The sequence below is a fragment of the Eleutherodactylus coqui genome, unplaced genomic scaffold (assembly GCF_035609145.1).
Source record: "Eleutherodactylus coqui strain aEleCoq1 unplaced genomic scaffold, aEleCoq1.hap1 HAP1_SCAFFOLD_89, whole genome shotgun sequence".
NCBI classification, from domain to species: domain Eukaryota; kingdom Metazoa; phylum Chordata; class Amphibia; order Anura; family Eleutherodactylidae; genus Eleutherodactylus; species Eleutherodactylus coqui.
The window spans coordinates 242,272-257,852 of record NW_027101717.1 but is presented as its reverse complement, the minus strand read 5'-3'; the positions used below and the strand labels follow the sequence as shown (position 1 = coordinate 257,852).

Below are 15,581 nucleotides of genomic sequence, written 5' to 3'. Positions count from 1 at the left end.
ATTATATCACATATTTCTGCTGATGTTATAGGTTCATTTAGATGAACAATATGGGCCTCTGTGATTTTTTGCGGAGTTGGCTGAGGTATAGAGCTATCCTCTTTGAGATTATAATCCTGCATAGAAAGATTTGCCGCTATTCTCCGCGGTCAGCCTATCTGTCTGCCGGCTCCTGCTCCCAGGCGGCGGATCCCGCGGTGGAGATCCGCCGCAGGATATCGCAACGCCCGTCGACGGACAGCCTTAGAATCAATATCCAAAAAGGAAACTTCTAAATGGACAGTATCTCTGAAGGCAATCAACAGACCTGGCACAGGCCACGAAGATGTTAGGGAATTTTTTATGTACTATTTTTGGACACGTGGAGGCAGCCAAGAGGGTTTACTGAACACATAGAATATCTGCATCATTGGATAAAGCCTCTCTCCATAAAGATGAACATTTGAACGGAGAGTTCAGCCCATTAACATTCATGGAAAGAAGTTTAATCGCCATGTAGAATGTACATTTTGCAGTTAAGTGTGCAATCAAATAGATGCCTTCTCAAAACAGTGGGGATGGAAAACAAATATAAAATTTCAAACCTTAACCCCTTCCCACTCCAGGACGTATCGGTACGTCCTGGGAGCCTGGTACTTCCCGCAACAGGACGTACCGGTACGTCCTGGGGATAGCGCGAGATCACATAAGATCCCGCGCTATCCCGCAGCAGGAGCCGGCTGTCAGTGATAGCTGGCCTCCCGCTGCAACAGCGGGGGGGGGGGGGCATCGGAGATGCGCCCCCCCGCTGCTAACCCCTTCCCTGCCGCGATCTAAGTAGATCGCGGCAGGGAAAGAGTTCACAGAGGGATCGCGCTCCCTCTGTGTCTCCGGCCGGCTCTCGCGATGTCATCGCGAGAGCCCAGCCTGTCACCATGGCAACAGGACGCCAGACACTGGCGTCCTGTATTGCCTATGCCTATAATCGCTGTACAAGCGATAAGGCATGGCAGAGCAGTAGCTCTGCCATGCCTTATGACAGCGATCATAGGCATAGTGCTGCAAGTCCCTCAGAGGGATTCAAATAGTGTAAAAAAAAAAAGAAAAGTGTAAAAAAAAGAAAAATGTAAAAAAAAATGTAAAAAAACCCCTTTTTTATGCTTTTTCTAATATTAGCATAAAAAAAGGGAAAAAAAATTAAAACCCCACATATTGGGTATTGACGCGTCCGTAGCGACGTGTACAAAAAGTTGAACACGCTTTTTATTTTGTACGACAAAAAGCGTTAAAATTTTTTTTTACCATTTTGCCTCACAAAAAATGCAATAAAAGTGATCAAAAAAGCCATACATTCCCCAAAATGATACCAATAAAAACTACAGCTCGTCTCGCAAAAAATAAGCCCTTTTATAGAGCTCCGTACATAGAAAAATAAAAAAGTTACAGGACTTTGAATGCAGCTATAGAGAAAAAAAAAGATTTCCAAAAAAAAGGGGGTTTTATTGCAAAAAAGTGTAAAAACCTAAAAAAAATATAACAATTTTGGTATCGTTGTTACCGTACCGACCCGCAGAAAAAATTTAGTGTGTCATTTATGCTGCATGATTAACGCTGTAAAAAAAAGAAAAAGAAATCTATGGCAGAATTGATGCGTTTTCTCTCCCTGTTATCATTAAAAAAAAAAAAAATTTACGATATTGTCCATGTACCCAAAAGTGGCACCGATAAAAACTACAGATCGCCACGCAAAAAACAGGCCCTTATACGGTTGCGTCCACGGAAAAATAAAAAAGTTATGGCTTTTGAAAAATGGAGATGGAAAAATACCAAAAAAATCGCTTGGTCCTCAACGCCAAAATAGGCCGTGTCATTAAGGGGTTAAAAGGGTTGTCCCGCGACAGCAAGTGGGGTTAAACACTTCTGTATGGCCATATTAATGCACTTTGTAATATACATCGTGCATTAAATATTAGCCATACAGAAGTTATATACTTACCCCCTCCCGGTGCTGGCGTCCCCGTCTCCATGGCGACGACCAAACTTCTCCTCTGGTCGCACGAACAGTCGCGCTTGCACACTGAAGATTCCTCTTCTGGATGGTCTGGGCTCACGAGCTGCGTTTTGGCTCCTCCCTCTTCTCCGCGTTATCGCGTAGCTCTGCCTCCGTCACGTGGTGCCGATCAGCCAATGAGGTGGCTGTAATTGGCAGTGGAGCGCAGACTGGAGAAGAACATCCACGGTGCACCATGGGAGAAGACCTGCGGTGCACCGTGGGAGAAGACCAGCGGCGCCATCTTTGAAAGAAGAATCTTCAAAGCTGCAGAACGGGGATCCAGATAAGAGAATTAAAAGAAAAAAAATAACAAATGGATGCGGTATTACTGTCTAATAAGGTGGGGTCTGTGTAAAAAAAAAAAATTTATGTTTCGGCGCGGGACAACCCCTTTAACTGTGACTTATATGCCACATGAGAGAACTAGAACAACAAGACCTTACAGAATGAGGGCTTGTTCGTCAGAGGGGTGGAAAGCTCACCTAATTGAGAGCGACTTCCAGGCTCTCCGTTTCTCTAGATGATTATTCATAGTCTCAATGGCTTGGGTTAGTTGCTAAACGATTCTTTTCCGACACTCTAGATCTTCTAGATGGGAGCATAGGTGACTTGTCGGCCACATGAATTCCCCAGAATTTCAGAAGGGGAGCCGCGTTGTCTGGATTGGTTTACGCCTTCTTTCTGAATTAGAAGCTTCGGAGGAAAACCCAATTTGTAAGGAATTTTTTCTTGACGGAGTGCATTAGTGATTGTTGAGAATTTTTTCTTTGCTTGTAAAGTAGTCTGAGATATGTCCATACAAAGATGGATATCTGTGTATGGTGCTGGTAGCTGGTTTAGCTTGTGGGCTGCTTGCATAACAGCTTCTTTATTATGTAAAAAAAAATTGATCCTTGCTAGTATGTCTCTCAGGGCTGCATCAGGAATGAATTTAGGCTTAGGCAGCACTGTGGGCTCTATTGATTATTAAGTCCATAGGGGATGCATCAGGAAGTACGGTTTGAATGAATTGTTGAAGGTGTTTGGTTATTCTCGATGTCTGCTATTTTAATTTTTAGCAAGTCTACCTCCTTAGCTAGAGCATAGTGGGAGTCAATGAGGTCATTGTGGGAACGAGTGATGTCTCCCATTTTATTTTCAGTGTAATTCTTTCCTCAAACTCCCCCAAATTACTTTTCAGGATAGAAGTCAGAATGTCAAAGTTTACTTAGAAGGAGTTTTTCAAGGCGACCATCATTTCTTTTACAAAAGCATCCATTGCTGGCTGCTCTGTTGCGGGCATAGAGGAGAATGAGTCGTTTGCAGGGGCCATATATGTATTTGTTGCTTGCTCCTCTGCTATCCTATGGCTCTGTTTTAGAGGGCTGAAAGAAGGAGAGTCATGAGACATTCCCTGTGCTTGCAGAGCTAGCGCCATTTTAAAAGCACCTAGTGCCTTGCTGTTAGACCTTTCCTCTTCAGGGGACATTGTGTGCCTAACTAACGAGGAGGGGAGAACCCCTGGGGGACTCATGTGGTGTGCTCACCTCAGAGGCTTCTCTTTGGATGGACAGCCTCTTTTTTTCTCCTGGCAGTGAGGAAGGAGAGGCCGGAGCCTCAGCAGCAGTGTCGCGCAGCCGGCTGCGGGAAGGGAAGAATTCCCCCAAGCGCCCGGTCTGGATTCAGGATGCCTTGCAGGGGGTCATCAGTGTGCCGCTGTAGGAGTGGTAAGAAGCAGCTGCTGCAGTAGCTTAGAAGTAGCTCTGGAGAGCCTGGGATCACAGAGCTCCGGACTAAGTGGTCATTCCTGCATTTGGCTAAGCCACGCCCCCCTTTACTCGTTTTTCTAATTAGTTGGACTTTTTCTAATTCCACATAATTTACTGTCCAGCCACCTGTGTCTTTTGTCTAAATGTGGTATTGAAGCTGCATGTCTACTACAAGTAGAGTTCGGTCATTTTAGTTTTTTTAGTTGAGTAGGTGGGGAATGTTCTGGTGAAATCAAATCAGAATGTATAACAACTCACTATATTCCATTTTGTTAGTGGATGAGCTCTTGCGTCCAGAAAACAGAGTCCATCTTACTCCTGAATACCAACTTAAAGAACTTTTGGAAAAACTGGATATAGTCAGCAACATGCGATCTAGTGGAGCTCGCACAAGACGCCTGAAATTGCTACGCAGGGAAATTAATGTTCTACGACAAAGATTAATACCGTGTAGCAAAGACTTTCTGGAGGTTTGTCTAGGTAAGTACCATTTTTCATTTAGAATTATCGATAGTGAATATGTTGGACAGCACACAGATGCAACACGCACCACATGCACCAGTCATTCTACATATATATATTCAAACATCCCTATGTGGATACAATCTTAGCATAGTTCGTTCATCGGAGGCATCCCTGTATTCCAGATGAGGTCTGACTAAGGAAGAGTAGCGAGGATAATGACCCTATGCTTGTCTTAATACGTCACAGAAATTTGTTTGCCTTTTTGTTCAGACTATGATCAGTATACTCAAGTCTTTTTCACACGTGCTGCTGAATAGCCCAATTCCTCCCATTCTGCATGTGCTTTTTTCATTTTTCTTGCCCAGATGTAGGACTTTGCATTTCTCCTTGCTAAATACCATTCTCTTAGTTGTCACCCACTGTTCAAGCTTTTCTAGATCGTTTTGAATATTCTCTCTTCCCTATTGTTAGCTATCCCTCCTACCTCGTTGTCTTTGGCAAATTTGATCAGTTTCCCATCAATTCCCTCCTCCAGATCATTTATGAAAATGTTGAACAACATTGGGCCTAGGACAGAGCCTTGTGGTACCCCACTTGATACATTCTTCTATTTGGATGTGCAGCCATTTATGACCACTCTTTGAGTACGATCACTTAGCCAGTTGTAAATCCACCTCAAACTACTCCAAATTACTTTTCAGGATAGAAGTCAGAATGTCAAAGTTTACTTGGTAGGAGTTTTTCAAGGCGACCATCATTTCTTTTATAAAAGCCTCCGTTGCTGGCTGGTCTGTTGTGGGCATAGAGGAGAATGAGTAGTTTGCAGGGGCCATATATGTACTTGTTGCTTGCTCCTCTGCTAGCCTAGGGCTCTGTTTTAAAGGGCTGAAAGGAAGAGATTCATGAGACAGTCCCTGCGCTTGCAGAGCCTTGTGATACCTCACTTGATACATTCTTCTATTTGGATGTGCAGCCATTTATGACCATTCTTTGAATACGATCACTCAGCCAGTTGTGAATCCACCCAACAGTTGCCTTGTCAATCCCATATTTGGGCATTTTTTCAATAAGTATGGTATGAGATACTTTGTCAAATGCTTTACTAAAGGCAAAATATACTGTATCCACTGCATTTCACTGATTAACCCAATCAGTGATTCTTTCGTAGAAGGAAATTAGATCTGTCTGGCATGACTTGTTTGTTACAAACCCATGCTGGCTCTGGTTATTTACTCCATTTTTATCCAAGTACTTGCATACATGCTGTTTAATAATTGGTTCTAAGATCTTTTCCGGTATAGAAGTCAGGCTCACAGGCTTAAGTTTCCTGGATCCACCTTCTTCCCTTTTTAGAAAATAGGGACAACATTTGCCCTCTTCCAATTTTCTGTAACTTCTCTTTTTCTCGAGGAATTTTCAAAGTTTATAGACAGGAGGGTGCTCTGACTATCCAGCGACATACTGTCTTCCCTCGCCTCTGTTTCCGAGCGCAAAGCGTCTGCCTTTATGCTTTGCAGGGAACTTCTCAAGAGGCATAGCAGAGGAATGGTGACGCTAATGATTGCAGCATCGCCGCTCACCATCTGGGTAGACTCCTCAAAGTTTCCAAGGACCTGGCAGATGTCTGCCAACCACGCCCACTCTTCTGTAAAGAATTGAGGGGGCTGACTCCCACTGCGCCGCCCATGTTGGAGTTGGTATTCCACTATAGCACTGGCAGATGAAACCGATGTTGCAGTGTGCGCAGGGTGGCAGCGTCCGTGTGGGACTTGCGGAAATGTGCGCAGAGCCGGCGCACCTTTCCGAGCAGGTCTGACAAGCGTGGGTAGCTTTTCAGAAAGCGCTGAACCACCAAATTAAAGACTTGGGCCAGGCATGGCACGTGCGTGAGGCTGCCGAGCTGCAGGGCCGCCACCAGGTTACGTCCGTTGTCACACACGACCATGCCCGGTTGGAGGCTCAGCGGCGCAAGCCAGCGGTCGGTCTGCTCTGTCAGACCCTGCAGCAGTTCGTGGGCCGTGTGCCTCTTATCTCCTAAGCTGAGTAGTTTCAGCACGGCCTGCTGACGCTTGCCCACCGCTGTGCTGCCACGCCGCGCGACACCGACTGCTGCCGACGTGCTGCTGCTGACACATCTTGATTGCGAGACAGAGGTTGCGGAGGAGGGTGGTTTAGTGGAGGAAGCATACACTGCCGCAGATACCACCACCGAGCTGGGGCCCGCAATTCTGGGGGTGAGTAGGACGTGAGCGGTCCCAGGCTCTGACTCTGTGCCAGCCTCCACTAAATTCACCCAATGTGCCGTCAGGGAGCTATAGTGGCCCTGCCCGCCTGTGCTTGTCCACGTGTCCGTTGTTAAGTGGACCTTGGCAGTAACCGCGTTGATGAGGGCGCGTACAATGTTGCGGGAGACGTGGTCGTGCAGGGCTGGGACGGCACATCGGGAAAAGTAGTGGCGACTGGGAACTGAGTAGCGCGGGGCCGCCACCGCCATCATACCTTTGAAAGCCTCCGTTTCCACAACCCTATACGGCAGCATCTCCAGGCTGATAAATTTGGCTATGTGCACGTTTAACGCTTGAGCGTGCGGGTGCGTGGCGGCGTACTTGCGTTTGCGCTCCAACACTTGCGCTAGCGACGGCTGGACGGTGCGCTGAGAGACATTGGTGGATGGGGCCGAGGACAGCGGAGGTGAGGGTGTGGGTGCAGGCCGGGAGACAGTAGTGCCTGTGTCCTGAGAGGGGGGTTGGATCTCAGTGGCAGGTTGAGGCACAGGGGGAGAGGCAGCGGTGCAAACCGGAGGCGGTGAACGGCCTTCGTCCCACCTTGTGGGGTGCTTGGCCATCATATGTCTGCGCATGCTGGTGGTGGTGAGGCTGGTGGTGGTAGCTCCCCGGCTGATCTTGGCGCGACACAGGTTGCACACCACTGTTCGTCGGTCGTCTGCACTCTCAGTGAAAAACTGCCAGACCTTTGAGCACCTCGGCCTCTGCAGGGTGGCATGGCGCGAGGGGGCGCTTTGGGAAACAGTTGGTGGATTATTCGGTCTGGCCCTGCCTCTACCCCTGGCCACCGCACTGCCTCTTCCAACCTGCCCTGCTGCTGCCCTTGCCTCCCTCTCTGAAGACCTGTCCTCAGTAGGCGTAGCAAACCAGGTGGGGTGAGTCACCTCATCGTCCTGCTGCTCTTCCTCCGAATCCTCTGTGCGCTCCTCCCTCGGACTTACTCCAATTACTACTACCTGAGTGATAGACAACTGTGTCTCATCGTCATCGTCCTCCTCACTCACTGAAAGCTCTTGAGACAGTTGCCGGAAGTCCCCAGCCTCATCCCCCGGACCCCGGGAACTTTCCAAAGGTTGGGCATCGGTCACAACAAACTCCTCCAGTGGGAGAGGATTCGGAACCATTGCTGCCCATTCTGGGCAGGGGCCCAAGAACAGTTCCTGGGAGTCTGCCTGCTCCTCAGAATGTGTCATTGTAATGGAGTGAGGAGGCTGGGAGGAAGGAGGAGCAGCAGCCAGAGGATTCAGAGTTGCAGCAGTGGACGGCGCAGAACTCTGGGTGGTCGATAGATTGCTGGATGCACTTTCTGCCATCCACGACAGGACCTGCTCACACTGCTCATTTTCTAATAAAGGTCTACCGCATGGACCCATTAATTGTGAGATGAATGTGGGGACGCCAGAAATGTGCCTCTCTCCTAATCCCGCAGCAGTCGGCTGCGATACACCTGGATCAGGAGCTCGGCCTGTGCCCACACCCTGACTTGGGCCTCCGCGTCCTCGCCCGCATCCACGTCCTCTAGGCCTACCCCTACCCCTCAGCATGGTGTATTACCAGTAGTGCAGAAACAGAACGCTGTAATTAAATGTGCTGCTTATTGGCCTGTGGTTGGAGGCTGACTTCACACAGCAGAGCCAGGAAAGAATTTTGCGCAAGCCTGCTGTAGCACTTAGCTGGCTGCGTATAAATTAGGGCAACTACCCCCAGCAGAGACGCAGTCCACTGAGGACGGTCACAGGCAGCCCAAATAGAATTTTTTCCCAAATTTTTTTGGAAAAGACCACTGCCTATATAGACTGTATATGTCTTCTGTCCCTGCCTCACCACTACTGGCCCTGGACTATGTAAAATTACTGCAGGACGCAATGCTGTGCACGGCCGATATACAAAAAAAAATGTGCAACACTGCAAAAAGCAGCCTCAACAGTACTGCACATGGTCAGATGTGGCCCTAAGAAGGACCGTTGGGGTTCTTGAAGCCTAAAATAACTCCTAACACTCTCCCTATAGCAACTCCAGCAAGACAGCACTTTCCCTGAACAATGTCAGAATGCATCTGTGGCGAGCCGCGGGAGGGGCCGATTTATATACTCGGGTGACACCTGATCTCGCCAGCCACTCACTGCAGGGGGGTGGTATAGGGCTTGAACGTCGCAGGGGGAAGTTGTAATGCCTTCCCTGTCTTTCTATTGGCCAGAAAAGCGCGCTGTGTTAGAGATGAAAGTGAAAGTAACTCGAACATCGCGTGGTGCTCGTTTCGAATAACGAGCATCTCGAACACGCTAATACTCGAACGAGCATCAAGTTCGGACGAGTACGTTCGCTCATCTCTATTAGCTAAGTGTTCCATCACCATCTCTCTGCTTAAAGATATGCATTCTTTTATACCCCCAACAGCACAGTGAGAATCAGTTGATGTTCCATCTACTTTCTGAGAGAAAACGGATACAAAGTAGGAATTTAAAAGTTCGGACTTCTCAACATCAATCTTAACTAATACACCGTTTTCATTCTGTACACATCTAATAGCATCTTTGACATTTCTTTTGCTTTTGACATACCCTCAAAATCGTTTTTTTATTGCTTTTGGCTTCTGTTGCAAGCATCAATTCATTGTTAGCTTTAGCTTTTTTTGACAATTGCCCTACAGGTTCTGCAGACTGCATTATATTCTTCTTTGGATATTCCCCCTTCTTTCCATTTGATAAACATATTTTTCTTCCTTTTTAACATGTGTGCAAGTTCTGTGTTCATCCATACTGGTCTCCTTAAATGCTTCCCATTCTTCCTTCTTTTAGGGATTGTTAACGATTGTGCTTTAAGAATCTCATTTCACAATATTTCCCAACCTTCTTGGACATTTCTGTCCTTAAAGGAGTTTTGTCATTAAAAAAAATATCTAAACTTACCTATTCCTTCCCTGTCTGTCTCCTTATCACATCTTCTCCTGGTTGAGCTTCTCCAGTGCCCCAGGTCAGCTCACTGCGTGCTGGGCCCAGCTTGTTATGAGGGCTGCATATATGAAATTCCTTCTGGCTGGGTTAGTGAAGGTCACATCCCTGTGCTGTAGCTTCACTGCCTAGGAAGGAATTGTAATCTATTTCAGAGATAGCTCTCTTGAACAATAGGCAGATAGGCAGTCCCCCTGCTGGCCTGTGAGCTGTGACGTAACGTTCATTGGTTGGCAGGCAGAAGACTGCCAACCAAATGTACGTAACCTCACAGGAAGGCGAAGAATCAGGCAGCTAGAGGTGAAGTGACCCCCTGGACTGCAGGAGACAGGAGAAAATAAGGGAGATGAAGATCTGGTAAGTAGACTGATGGGGGAGGAATAGATAAGTATAGAATGTTTCTTTTTTTAGTGACAGAACCTCTTTAAGGACATCCAGCCATTGGATTCTTCCTATTCTTTTTCTGAGCTCATTAAATCTGCCTTTCTGAAATCCGACCTTGAGGTGTGAGTTTTCTCAAGTCTTCCTCCTCTTTTTATCCAAAATTCAAGGATAGCACAATCACTGCCTCCCAAGGTCCCAGCCACTCTTACTTCCTCAACCATTGCCTCCCTGTTGGTAAGAATTAGGTCCAAGATAGCAGATCCCCTTGTTTTCTTTTCTATCTTTTGAAAGATAAGTTTGTCAGCAAGAGCAGATAAGAATTTGTTGGATCCATTACTTTACCTGGATAGTTAAAATCTCCCATAATCAGTATGTCATGCTTTTTTGAGAGCTTAGCCATCTGATGTAGAAAGAGTTAATCAATATCTTCTGCTTGTCCAGGTGGCCTAAATGGTGTCATTTCTGTTGTTCTCTGCTTGTATTCTTACCCAAACAGTTTTTATGGAACTACCATGCTCTAAAGCTTGAATCTCTGTCGAGATTATGTTTTCCTAACATACAACGCAACATCTCCCCCCTTTTTAAGTCTGTTTCTTGTAAATAAGTTGTATCCTTCAAGCCTTGTATTCCAATCATGTGTATCATTCCACCAAGTTTCTGTGATGCCTATGAGATCATATTTTTCTTTTTGTGTTAGGAGCTTTAATTCTCCTTGTTTGTTTCCTATACTCTGGGAACTTGTGTAGAAACATTTTAGTTTCCTGGATCACCGACCCTTCTGAGTAATCAGTGATATAACATGTAATGTTGTCCTGGGTATAAATAGAAGATGCGAGAGATCTCTGTATTGACCCCCAATGTATTTATGCATGGTTATTAGGTCGCCTGTCATCTTTTTTTTTAAATTTTCCTCTAAGCTAAATAACCCGAATTCTGATTTTTGAACCTCTCTATGTATTACTTTAGATGCCCGCCTTTGTATCTGCTCAAGCTCTGGTATGTCCTTCTTGAGTACCAGTGCCCAAAACTGTACACAGTATTCCATGTGTAGTCTGACCAGTGACTTGTAAAGAGGAAGAATGTTCTCATCATGTGCCCCATGACCTCTTTTGATGCACCGCATGATCCTATTTGCCTTGGTAGTATCTGTCAAAAGTTGTTGTTTGAACTTTATTCTTGTCATCTGCTGTAATGCTACCAAGATAAAACCAATAAAAATCTAATGATTTAAAAAAAAGTTGTTGTTTGAGCTTGCAAGCTCCAGTTACGCTTACAGTTAACTAAAATACCCAAGTCCTTTTGTATGTTAGTGTTGCCCAGTGGTTTCCCATTTAGTGTGTAATGGTGCCTCTGCCCATCTGCATAACCTTACATTTATTAGTGTTAAACCTCATTTGCCCAAGCCCCCAACTTATCCAGATCCTCCTCCAATCTCCTTGTGTCCTCTCTAGTGTTAATTATTTTAGTTATTTATCATAGAATCCTAGAATGGTAGAGTTGGAAGGGACCTCCAGGGTCATCTGGTCCAACCCCCCTGCTCAGTGCAGGATTCACTAAATCATCCCAGACAGATATTTGTCCAGCTTTTGTTTGAACACTTCAATTGAAGGGGAACTCGGCACCTCCTGTGGCAGGTAACCTGTTCCACTCATTGATCACTGTCAGAATGTTTTTTTTTCTATTATCTAATTTGTGTCTCCTCCTTTTTCAGTTTCATTGCTTCTAGTCTTTCCTTGTGCAAATGAGTATAGGGCTGATCCCTCTGCATTGTGACAGCCCTTCAGATATTTGTACGCAGCTCCTAAGTCTCCTCTCAGCCTTTTTTTTGCAAGCTAAACATTTCCAGATCCTCTAATCATTCCTCATAGGACATGAGTTGCAGACCACTCACCATCTTGGTAACTCTTCTCTGAACTTGCTCCAGTTTGTCTATGTCTTTTTAAAGTGAATATTGTGAATCATCTGTGAAAATTGATATTTTACTGTGCAATCCTTCTACCAGGACATTAATAAATATATTAAAAAAGAATAGGGTCCAATACTGCCCCATGTGGTAACCCACTTGTAACTGACTCAATTGGTGTGTACTATTAATAACCACCTTTTGCTTTCTATCACTAACTGGTTACTTACACACTTACACACATTCTCACTCAGACCAAGCATTCTCCTTTTATATACCAAACATTTATGTGGCACAGTATCAAATGCTTTGGGAAAGTCTATATACAAAAAAATCCAGTGACTCTCCCTGGTCCAGCCTAGAACTTACCTCCTCGTAGTAGCTGATCAAGTTAGTTTGACAGAAGTGATCTCTCATAAAGCCATGCTGATACAGTTATAGAGATATTTTCCTTGAGATACTCCAGGATAGCATCTCTCAGAAACCCATGAAACATTTTACCCACAATAAAATTGAGACCTACTGGCCTGTAGTTTCCAGGTACACTTTCTGACCCCTTTTTGAATATTGGCACATCGACAATCCAGTGAAACAGACCCTGTCACTATGGAGTCCTTAAATATGAGGGAAAAAAGGGCTCTAACACATTACTTCACTTAAAACCCGGGAGTGTATGCCACTAGGACCCGAAAATGTGTGTATTTTAATCTTTTTTAAGGTGAGTTTGCACTTTTTCCTGGGTTAAAGTGCGTTTAGACGGAATGATTATTGTTCACAAAACCGTTCAAACGCACAAAAGTGAACGATAATTGTTCACTTTAAACTGACTGGACAACTAACAAGAATCATGAGGTTCTCGTTTTTCATTCAGTTTCGTCTGGCAAAAAACTGTGGATTGTATTATTTTACTTTCCATGAACCCATCAAGACTCCACTTGTTGCGCTCTACATATATATATATTTCTGTATTGTAGGCTTTAAACAGAACTATACATAAAAGCAAACCCCTCTCCCTTTCTGTTTTTACAGTCCCTTCTGAACAGACTGTAACCCTGTATGTTTACTGCCCAGTCAGTTTTCATCCAACCAGGTCTCCGTTATTCCTGCTATGAGGTAGTTTTCCTTAGACATTATAACTTCCAGTTTTTCAACCTTATTGGTCAGACATCTAGCATTAGTTACCATACAGTTTAGAAGATTTTGGTTATTTTCTAAGTGTATCCCTATTAACTATTCTGCTATTTCTAATTGTACTAAACCCTTGACCCCCATTTTCATTACTCAGTGTAGACAGGGACCTGGGACTATCTTCCACTCTATCTCTCTGGTTGCTCTTCCTTCAGTCCTTAGTTGAAACACTCCTCCAGTCATCTAACCATCTTCTCCCCCAGCACAGCTGCACGCTCCACATTGAGATGCAGCCTGTCCCTACAGTAGAACCTGTAGCCAGCAGCAGAGTTGGCTCAGTTCTCCAGGAACCCGAACCCCTCATTTATACACCAACTCTGGAGCCACTCATTTACCTCTCTAATCTCCCACTGCCATCTGGTGTGGTACTTCAGAAAATACTACTTTGGAGGTCCTTGCCCTAAGCCTACCTCCTAGTTTCCTGAAACTGTTTTTAAGTACCCTCCATCTAATTCTAACTTATATAATTAGTTCAATAATGAATCTTGGTCTTCACCTGGAATCCATTACCAACCAAGCAGGAGTTAAAAGTCAGGTGCAGCACCTTGTTTTTAATTAGGTTTTAACTATCTTTGATTTAAAAGGAAATTACGTTTTATGTGAATGTGGTGATCAAGATTCATTCTTGAATCGAAACATGTCCTTGTGCACTGGACTCTATGTGAAGCACTTGTTAATAAAGGCTTTAAGATTTTTTCACGGAACAGCAGCCGGTATTATTGTATCTTGACGCCACCAGCAACAGCTGGTGGAATCAAGATTGACGGGGTGACGCCCCCTGTAGCTGATTTGATTGGCTGTGCAGCTTCTTGGGCACAAGCTCCTGGAAGGGCACTAAACAGAGCTAGAAAAGGCATGGAGCGGGTGCCGGGGGTGCAGCCACAGCTGCAAGTAGCTTTCCCGCCGGCGCCCCAGAACACGGAACCCCCCCAGTGCACAAGCAGTACAATACCTAGCGAGCAGGGAGGCGAAAGCTAACATACAGTCTTTGGCTGGCGGAATGTAATTAGATTGCAAGCAGTGGGCAGGGGTGGGGGCGGCCGTCCGGCAGGCAGTTCACAGCTGGCATCAGGGACGGAGCTGACAGCCGGCACACAGCTGACAGCCAGCGGCTGGCACAGAGCTCACAGCCTGCGCCAGGGACTGAGCTCACAGCAGCGGCAGGGATGGAGGTGTCAGGCGGCGGCCAGGTGGGACGCATCAAACAAATGCCCAGCTGGAGTGAGGTGAGGCTTCAGTCAGTGGATCCATTTCTGCTGACCCTTCTGGCTTAGGGTGACGGTTAGTTGTATTCTTTGCCTTACATTATTACATGGTAATGCTGCCATGTTACAGCAGTAACATGGTAGAATTTACAGGTAATAATGTAAGGCTAAGAAGACAACCAACCGTCACCCTAAGCCAGCAGGGCTGGCAGACATGGATCCACTGACTGAAGCCTCACCTCACTCCAGCTGGGCATTTGTTTGATGCGTCCCACCCGGCCGCCGCCTGACACCTCCATCCCTGCCACTGCTGTGAGCTCAGTCCCTGACGCCGGATGTGAGCTCCGTCCCTGGCGCAGACTGTGAGCTCTTCCAGCCTTGACCTAATCGGGAGCTGCGGATGTGAGAGGGGCGTTCCCCCTGTCAAACCCCTGGCTTCACGTGGCATCAAGGTACAATAATACCACAAAAGCCATCTTTTGCTTTTTCATATATATTCTTTGGAATGCTGGGGAAGACTGCAATGGCAAGACTGCTAACCAGAGAATCCAGCCTGTGGGATATAAAAGTGTCTAACGGAGTGAGGCGGTGAGCTCTTTTTCCTTTTTTAGTTTTTAGCAGGAACTGTTCAGCCTGCCCTGTGCTCCTATTCCCCTTTTTACTGGAGCAGACATTCCCCTGTTGATCAGAGGCCATGTTGTGCTGTAGCAGTGCTAATCTTCAAATGGCATTCCCCTCATCTGCCAAGAATTAGCATGTCAGTCTTTTTTTTTTTCCCTCCATGGTAACAAATCTGCGCCATATTAATTATGGTGTGGATTTCCAGAGTATTTGATTGATTCCTAAAATGGCACGAATTTTATCATTAAATCCACATTGAAATCACACCGTGAGAGCACATTTAAAAAAGACTTGGGTACACTGGACATGAGTTAAAAATTTGATGCAGCAGCAAAAAAGGCAAACTCACTTCTGGGATGTATTAGGAGAAGCATAGAGTCTAGATGATGTGAAGTATTTATCCCCCTCTACTATTCCTTATTCAGGCATCATCTGGAATATTGTGTGGTAGTTCTGGGCACCCTAATTTAAAAAAGGCATAGACAAACTGGAGCAAGTTTAGAGAACAGCTACCAGGATGGTGAGCGGTTGGCAAATCATGTCCTATGAGGAACAGTTAAAGGATCAGGAAATGTTTAGCTTACAGAAGAGACGGCTGAGAGGAATCTTAATAGTTGTCTACAAATATCTGAAGGGCTGTCACAGTGCAGAGGGATCAGCCCTATTCTCAGGAAAAGGAAAGACTGGAAGCAATGGGATGAAACTGAAAGGGAGAAGACACAGATTACATATTAGACAGTGAGGGTGATCAGTGAGTGGAACAGGTCACCACGGGAAGTGGTGCGTTCTCCTTCAATAG

General features: G+C 45.7%; 1 protein-coding gene across 8 annotated transcripts in view; it reads left to right on the top strand.

The window, feature by feature from the left end:
• Positions 1 to 15,581, top strand: part of LOC136590921 (bromodomain and PHD finger-containing protein 3-like) — a 192,211-nt gene that overhangs the window by 151,305 nt on the left and 25,325 nt on the right. For 4 of the 8 annotated variants that reach the window (XM_066588435.1, XM_066588430.1, XM_066588429.1 and 1 more), the window contains exons 7-8: positions 3,607 to 3,738; positions 4,057 to 4,260. The exons of 2 other annotated variants lie outside the window; for them this stretch is intronic. In XM_066588435.1, the coding sequence (XP_066444532.1) occupies positions 3,607 to 3,738; positions 4,057 to 4,260 (336 nt within the window). The remainder of the gene's footprint in view (positions 1 to 3,606; positions 3,739 to 4,056; positions 4,261 to 15,581) is intronic. 2 more of the 8 variants (XM_066588432.1, XM_066588431.1) reach the window with 1 other exon arrangement.